At 36.2% G+C, this 9564-nt stretch overlaps 1 protein-coding gene across 2 annotated transcripts in view; it reads left to right on the top strand.

Annotated features, from left to right (window-relative positions):
• ttv (exostosin glycosyltransferase 1 ttv) overlaps positions 1 to 7758 on the top strand; it is a 90971-nt gene extending 83213 nt beyond the window's left edge. For both annotated transcript variants that reach the window (XM_018010617.2, XM_089471164.1), the window contains 5 exons: positions 1744 to 1847; positions 2031 to 2181; positions 2555 to 2884; positions 2957 to 3273; positions 3402 to 7758. In XM_018010617.2, the coding sequence (XP_017866106.1) occupies positions 1744 to 1847; positions 2031 to 2181; positions 2555 to 2884; positions 2957 to 3273; positions 3402 to 3510 (1011 nt within the window). In that variant the 3' untranslated portion in view covers positions 3511 to 7758. The remainder of the gene's footprint in view (positions 1 to 1743; positions 1848 to 2030; positions 2182 to 2554; positions 2885 to 2956; positions 3274 to 3401) is intronic.
• Positions 7759 to 9564: the final 1806 nt, after the last annotated feature.

The raw sequence follows: 9564 nt of genomic DNA on the forward strand, positions 1-9564 counted from the left end.
AAGCTGCGTTGGCCCATGTGAGAAGTTGGCCGACAACGTGGCCTAATGAGCAGGCGCTCGACAAGAGTCGAAGTTGTATAGCTGGCGAGGACACACGCTCATCACATGCAGAGCAAAATTCTAATTATAATCATTTTTACAGTTTACATTTCAACAATCGCACTGGGCTGGGGCGAGAAATTTGTCTTGTCATCGGCTGTTAAATTGTTTGAGTATCGGCTTTTGATGTTAGTTTTGATGTTAACTATGCTGATAAGCCTGACAGCTTCTGTTAAATATGTTTCTCATTAAGGGCTTGCCTAGGCAAAAATATGTTGACTTTAAGGCTTTACGATTTGCATAAATTTCGAAGCTTTGATGTCAATAGTAAGTCGAATGTTTCCAAGAAACTTTTGTTGGATTTAGGCAATCGGAAAATTATTAATTATTATTGCAAGCCTATCTTATTTTTATAAATTTATTTAAATTTATTTTTCTCGATATTACTGGAGTACCTGGAATGGATACAATAAACCTTATTAATAATAAAAAAATAAATTAATTAAAAATATAAGTATTAATAATAAAAAAAAATATATATATATATAAAATAATATATTACTAGTATTCTCTTTTAAATTATTCCTGACATTCGAATTATTTAAAAATATTATTAGTAAGAACTATTAATTTATTAATTAATTTAAGTAGCTTCTTCAAAGTTTTTAATATACCTTATATAATATACATATATATTATATATATTATATACATATGTATACATTTAATTCCTTCATCAACTATCTATAGAAGCGCATCTGTTATTTAGATTGCGTTCCAAATCCTCGACATTTAAGCGCAACCTTTCTTCCGTTCAAATATGTTTTATCCGCATTTTCCTGCCCCACACAAACACACACAGAGGGAGCGTGGCGCGTGCCAGAATATTGTGATTTTCCGCAACTGCAAACTGCATTTCCTTTCACCTTTTACCTTCGAGCTTCAGCAGGTGCAGCTCGTCATGGCGTGCACGTCGCACTCGTAACTCGCTGTTGGTCCAAGTCGGGACTAGCAATTATAGTGGCACATGGCCAACCTAACTAAATACTGAGCTCGGCCAGCATTTCGCAACTTGCTCGCTCTCACTCTAACTCCTACTTTCTCTCTCTCTCTCTCTGTTGCTCTGAGATTTGTAGGACTAATTTAGCGTGGCATACTTTTAGGCGTTATATACATAATTTTCACTTTGAGCGACAAATTAATGGGCGTTAATGCTGCCAGCACACACAACACCCTCCGGCCCAGACTAACTCCCGCACAGACTCAGCCAATAGCCAGCTGCTGCTTTGTCTAACACTTGTGTGGTGTAAAATGGGGCTTTGGTGGGTTAGCTGAGCTTCCTGTGTTCTGCGCAACGGATGCTGCGGCCAGCGGCTCCGCTGGGAGACTGCCTGGCAGCTGCGTCAAGCGGAAAATTAGGCAACAGCTTGGGCGGCGGCCTTTGAATTAATGCACACAAAATCCCAGTGAGGAACTGACAGACGGATGGACGGACTGACACGGCGCACCGACTGACAAACTGACTGACAGCTTAAGCGGCTAGCGTCGAGTGCCATTGAAAACGCAATTTGGATGCCAATTGATGTGCAGAACCGTTCATTAAGCAATCAATTGGCAATCGGCAATCGGCTTGCCACTTGAGTTCTTTTTGGCCATTAAACAACCGTTTGAATATCCCGCTTTATTTTCTGTGCCTCTTTGCAGATCATTCGCGAACGACTTCCCGATTATCCGGTGCGCAGCAGCCTCGTCTGGAACTCGGCGCCCGGCGCCCTCCTCACGCTGCCCACATTCGCCGATAGTTCGAGGTAAGATGCCAGCGATGCTTTGAGCACCATGGTGGTGGCCATTGCGTTGGGCCGGCAAAGTGTGCCTAATTAAATTTACATTCCCCAACCATTTTGGGGCAAAGGGTCGTTGTAGACGAAGACGGGAGCGGGGGCGTGCATTGAAGTGTTTCGCCATTAACCTAATTGCCTTTCCCGTTTCAGATTTATGCCCTTTCTGTTGAATGCGATGGGCGTGGAGCCGCGTCACAACTACACGGCCGTTATCTATGTGCAAATTGGCGCCGCCCTCGGCCCCAATGCGGCGCTCTACAAACTAGTCAGGACCATTACGAAGAGCCAATTTGTGGATAGAGTAAGTATCAACATGGTAACACGCAACATAATGGAAAACTTCAAGCCAATCTCAAGTGGAGCGCATAGAGATGAGTGAACTGCAAATTGGTTCATCGATAGCTGCTATCATTGTTATCGCTTGATCTGCTGCTTAAATTAGTTCATTCCTTAAGAACTAATTCGACAAACCAATTCAATTACACTTATCGATAATTTCTTCACGAATTTAAATTGAATAAATTAAGCAAATCGACAGCGCTAACACTGTTAAAGCAAATCGAGCTATCGATATTGCGCTGTTATTTAAAACTTGAAGTAAATTGTTTGCTGCTGCTAAATCGGAAATATTAATTACCACTAATTAATCAATCCATTTACTTTCTCACCTCTAGATACTTATCCTGTGGGCAGCCGATCGGCCGCTTCCACTTAAGAAACGTTGGCCGCCCACCTATCACATACCTCTGCACGTGATTGCCCTGGGGGGCAGTAGTCGAGGGGCGGCAGCGTCGCCCACGGGGCAAACGGGGCCGGAGGCACGACCGAGCATATCGCAGCGATTTCTGCCCTACGAGGAAATCCAAACGGATGCTGTGCTCTCACTCGACGAGGATGCAATACTCAACACGGATGAACTGGACTTTGCCTACACGGTCTGGCGTGACTTTCCGGAACGCATTGTAGGCTATCCGGCTCGAGCGCATTTCTGGGATGACTCCAAGGTGAGCTGTGTGGCAGCACGATTGATGGCGATTGGATTTTTCAATAATCAAATTGGATTTGGGAATTTGCAGAATGCCTGGGGCTATACGTCCAAGTGGACGAACTACTATTCGATTGTACTGACGGGTGCGGCGTTTTATCATCGCTACTACAACTACTTGTACACCAATTGGCTGTCGTTGCTGTTATTAAAGACTGTACAGCAGTCCTCCAACTGCGAGGATATCCTAATGAACCTGCTGGTCTCGCACGTGACCAGAAAACCGCCGATCAAAGTGACACAGCGCAAGGGTTACAAGGATCATGAGACGGCTCGCTCGCCCTGGAATGATCCCGATCATTTCATACAGCGACAGAGCTGCCTCAACACATTCGCAGCGGTATTTGGGTGAGTAGAATCGTTATCTGGCTCTCTCTTTGCTCAACTCAATTCATCTAAGAATTTCCATTTTAGATCTAAGATTTGTATTAAGCAGTTTTATATATTCCCTGTCTTCTTTCTCTTTCTATTCACAGCTACATGCCGCTCATACGTTCCAACTTGCGCATGGATCCCATGCTATATCGTGATCCAGTCTCCAATTTGCGTAAAAAGTATCGCCAGATCGAGTTGGTTGGCAGCTAGCGGTATATGCAAATTGGCAATAGCTACAAGCGTTAAGAGTACTGAGATTCCCTACCCGCACGTGTACACACCAACACAAGCAAACAAAAACGCGCCTACACACACAAACACCCACACATACATACGGACTTCATAAACTGCTGTTTATTGACGCTGCGAAGCGCCGCAAAAACTATGTTAATTATTATTAGTAGCAAAAATTAGTTAGGATTTATGAAGCGTATATATTTATGTATATGTAACAAAATAGCATTCAGCGTTGCAATTATATATATATTTATAATGCATATTGTATACACTCACACACACACCCACACAGCAGATTTGTATATGTACATAAATAGAAGAACTCTGATTAGGCCTAGTTAAGTTGTGCGACCTGCCCCGGGCGCAGTGAGCGAGCGGAATGCCATTTTTTGCTAATTTCAAATTAGCGCTGCAAGTTTTCGATATACATATATACGATATATAGATATATATATACACATAATTACATATACATACCTATATGTGCATAAGTAGCTGATTTTGTACGCGTTTGATTTTTGTATGTGTGTAAATGTTTTGTATATGTATGTATGTCTGCCGCATAGGAACTGTAATTGTTATAACTCTACATGATTATATGATATATGATATATGATATGATATGGAATCGCTATGATAAATAAGTCTATATGTGTATAGTTAGTTAGTGTTATTATTATTGATGTGTGTGTGTCTGTAGCCATTCTTATGTTTAACTATTTAATGGCAGTTAGTTAGGCTTAAGCTTGCAAAGATATTCCTTATCTATAATAATTAAAGAAGTTAATTGAAAACTGTGGCCATTATTTTGCAATAACAATACAAAACAAAGGAAGCTACAAGTGAACTACGAACTCAACAGCCATCGTACAATGTGCACAAACAATGCAGAAAGCGAGATAGATAGAGCAGGAGTAAGAGTAAGAGTATTCGGTGTGCCGAATATTTAATACCCTTGCAGATATGTCATATATCACATTGTAAAGCTATTCCGATTGCTCCATAAATTCTATGTAAATGTACTCAAGTCAAGTCAAGGATGCTGCAAGGATATCAAATGAATTATATATAAACTAGTAAATGTCTTCATTTCATTCGTATAATTGTGTATTCCTAATTATTTCTTAACAATCAACTACTTCTAGACTCTGTTATATTAAATGTGCAATTTCCATTTTACATTTCAACATGTGTTTTTACAACAAGAGAAATTTGAAAAAAGAGTGTAATTCGGCTTTAGCTTTAGCTTTTATGGCAGCCATTTAATATACATATGTAAAGTCTAGCAATCGATTATGAATATATATATATATATATGAATAATGCATATGCAATTCTATAAGCTATACGCTCGCATATCAAATGCATACATATGACAGATTTCTTACTTTTTTATATTTAATTTTAATTTACAATAGATGTGTTCAAAAATAAAATAAAATAAAAAAAGAAACAAAAATTATATTACATATTACGTAAATATACATATTTTTACAAAAATATACACGAAAAATATTGAAAAAAAAGAATAAAACAAACATTCTGTTTAATTTTTATGAAATTTTATTTTGGTATAACATTGGGTTACTTTTCATATATTTTGTTATTTCTTTTGGTAACCAAGTGCATAGGGCAATAAGAGTAGAAAACACACGCAACTAACTACGTAAAATGTAGCAACAACAACAATATAAAATGAAAATGAAATGCGAAATATAAATAAATTGTAGCAATAATGTTTAGCCTGAACATATCAAATGGATTTAGCTGGCAACGACGAAGTCAGAATTGCGACTGTGAAGCGAAGACACTTACTGAAGAGCTATGCATCTGGTTGGAACGTTGCCTCAACTCTGGACTGCCATGCCAATTGTTTAGCATTTATCATTCCAAATGCTTATCTGCAATACAATACATATACATAAAGAGAAAGAGAGAGAGAGAGAGGGAGAGAAATACAAACACGTATGCAATATTCTAAACTTGTATGTAAATTCCAAATGTCTGACTTGGGCAGACTCGAATGCAATGAATGCGCCCTATCAGACATCAGCATGCACATAAATCAAATATTTCAAATATTTTCTGCGTTTACGACTAAATAATAATCAAAAATTCCCGTCTGACAACATGCACACACACACACCCACACACGCAGACACACTCATACACTTGCATACAAAGATTGAGAGAAATATACTATAAATGGAACAAGCATACATAGAAAATATAACATAAATTTCTATTCCACTTTTGTACAGTGTGTTTACTTTTTGTATCTGTGTGTAAAACTATTTGTATTATACTCGTATTTTGTGCATTTGTATTTGACACAAACAAGCAACAGACTATGTCACTTTTTATACATATTTAACTAATAATGTTTGAAAACGAAATGAAACAAAACAAAATAAAACCAAAACAAATAACAAACAAATTGACCAACAGCAAAACAACTCTACAATCCAACATTTACACAACATACAAACGAAACACACAAAAAATTGTTGAAAAGCCAAAAAATAAAAAATTTAATGAATAAAAAAAATACAAGAAAATAAATAATACTCATAAAAAATTATTACATACGCAGCTACTAAAAAAAACAAAAAGAACACAATCTTAATCAATATTGAATGCCATTAAAAAATATGAAGAAAAACTAAATTAAATGCGAAATTTAAATGTTGTGATACAATTGACATAGTAAATTGCTATAAGCAACAGCAACAACAACAACATAGCATAGCATATAGCAAATACTCCTCGTATATTCGTAAAGTGTACATATTTTCAGTTCTCTCCTTTTTTTCTCTTTTCGCATTTTAAAGATAATTGAGCATAATCAATTATTTTGCCACATTTAACAGATGCAAAAAGCTTTTCAATTTTTTATTCACTCTCTCCATTTTTTTGCCGCTATCTGCATTTTCAGATTTAAATTGAATCAGCGCCTGTGTTTAACGAAGAGAAAAACATTCAATACAAATATATATAATTTAATTTTTTTTATAAATATTTGCACAATAATGCACATGTGAATAGGTTCACTTATGCCAACCTAGATCAAACAATATTTATTTTTGCTAAAATTGTTTTGGTAATTAATTTTTGCAATCCATTTTGAATAAATAATTGCTATTATAAATATATATCTATTAATTAGAAAGAAAATATATATTCTTACTTTTATTTCATTAAGAGTCAGAGTTCGATTTTCTAAAAAGGAAAAAAAAATAAATAAAAAAATAAAAATATTTTCTGATGTTTAATAACAATTATTTTTAGTTATATAAGTATTGAGGCTCAAATTGTATTTTTGGTTAAATAGGGTTAAAAAAAAGTGTAAAAAAATTTTAATTTATTTAATTTATTAGAGTTTATTAAATGCAGAGAGATAGAGAAAGGGAGGGAGAGGGAGAAAGAGAGACAGCAGACAATAACTTGATCAGGCATAAAATCCAATGCTTTGCAAACCATTTATTTCCAAGTGCAAAGAAAGTCTAATACATAATAATTTATTATTAATAAGGGAAATATACATATATACTTTGGCCGCAATTGAACCTATTCACTTGGCCATCGATTGTGCGGCTTCAATTAAGTTTTGTGCACACAACATGTTTGCGTCACTTGTAAAAATTGATTTAATTACAATTTGACAATTTTTTTTTTAAATTTTTTTAAACTTTATATTGCCCTGAATGCATCTGCAATTTGAGGTGACAAATCTCCATTGATGCAACTTTTATTTTATTTAATATTTACTTTTAATTAATGCAACTTTTGTACACACTCACACACACACATTTGAAATACTTGTAATAAATGTTCAGCTGCTAAAAGAAAGAAAGAATAAGAATATTTAATGTGGATGTGCTTATTGCATAGTTAAAAGTTGTTAAAGCTTAAGGCAAAACAGAGAAACGCAGTGGAAGGTCATACTAGAAGAAAAAAAGAAAACCAAAACAAAAAACAAAAAAACAATATATATATATAAACAAAACAGAGCAGAAACATAAACAGAATGTAAATTACATAAATGGAAACTTCAATCTAGTAAGCATAACATATAAATATAAAATGATAATTAATATTATATTATTGAACAGCAGCTCGCGCCGAAACAGCAAACGAAAACCAAAACAAAAACAACAAAACAAAACAAAAAATAAATAAACAAAAATGTGATTTTTGAATAAAAATTAAATGAAAATGAGACTTTCAATGCAATTTTATTCCCTCACACGCATAGCAACTACATTCGGGTAAACAATAACAACAACAACAACTGGAACAACTAGATGACAAACTCAACACCTTAGAAAAAGTTTGCGAAAGGAATTAGCAAAGTTTTGAGCAACAAAACATGTCCTCCCTCATCCTCGACACAAAATTGTTTTTCAAGCAGTTTCCAGACATGCCCAATGTAAGTACACATGTACTCACACACACACATACACACACACACCCATGTACATGTACATAAATAAACAGCTGAAACTTTTTGCCCAACAATTTCTGCACCTGCAAATTAATAAATTGCATTGCTGCGGCTGCTGCTCCCTCTGCCGCTGCCGCTGCCTCTGCCGCTGCGACACTCGCAAAATGGCGGCGCCTAAAAGCATGCAATAAAATTTTGTGGTTTTCGTATGGCTTTGCCCGTGCAGCGAACGAGCTGAAGCGAGATGGCATGACATGCAATGAACTTCATTAATAACATTAAATGGCGCCTGCAGAGAAGCATATCAATTTGCACATGCATTTTAAATACATTCACAACATTCGTCGCGGTGCAGCTAATTACACATGCCAACAAAATATGCATACGTTTCGTGAATATTAATTAGACCTTTGACATGGCAAAGGTGGAATCGCAAACTTGAAGACGATGCCTTGGTGGGATAAAAATGTTTTTGATATGCATAAATTGAATATTTTTTAGTATTTCATTTCTTTAAATTTTGTATTGTTTTGTTTTAAATTAATAGTAAACAAGTAAGAAAGCTCTAGTCGAGACTGCTCGACTACGAGATCCCCTGAACCCTTGGAGCAATAGATATTTCAATAATTTTTCGCGTCTTTCAGCTTACACAAGAAACACGCACACACAGGCACGTACGCACACACAGGCACACATACACACACACGCATACAGACACACATACATACACACACACGCATACACACACAAACGCATACACACACACATACACACACACACATACACACACACACATACACACACACATACTCACACACATACACAAACACATACACACACAAGCACCCACGCATAAACACGCATGGGCTGCAGTGTGCGCTTACTATGAGAACTTAATTGCTTAATAACTTTTTTTATGGACGTACGATCTTCATGAAACTTTCAGATTATGATTATAACATGAATATACATGTAATTGCCAAAGCACAAGTCTCTAGTATTTGAAATACGCTTTTTACAAAAGTGAGGGTGAGGGGGTGAATTTAGAGGTGGGGGGTAAATTTTAACAAAAACCGAAATTGTATAAATTGCATATAAGCATACATTAAAAATTTGGAGACTCTAGCAATAAAGGTGTAGAAGATATAATTTTATAACTGGGTTTCGATAAGGTTTTTTATCGATAAAAAAAGATCGGGATGAGTTATCGATTTTTAATGATAAACTTGATATGCGCGCTGTAATTACGGACATTTTAAAAAAAATTTGAAGTCTCTAGCTCTTATATCTTCTGAAATCGACGCGTTCATACATACGGACAGACGGACAGACGGACAGACGGACGGACGGACAGACGGACAGACGGACAGACGGACAGACAGACGGACAGGGCCAAATCAACTCAGCTCGTCACCCTGATCAAGAATATATATACTTTGTGGGGTCTGCCACGCCTCCTTCTCCCTGTTACATACATTTCAACAAAACCATTATACCCTGATTTCCCATTGAAAATGGGTTCAGGGTATAAAAATTTTACTAAAAATACATTTTCAAATTAGCCCAATTTGCAATAACTGCAA

Source organism: Drosophila arizonae, chromosome 5, assembly GCF_054131065.1.
Source record: "Drosophila arizonae isolate 15081-1271.41 chromosome 5, UAZ_ARI_1.0, whole genome shotgun sequence".
Lineage (NCBI taxonomy): Eukaryota > Metazoa > Arthropoda > Insecta > Diptera > Drosophilidae > Drosophila > Drosophila arizonae.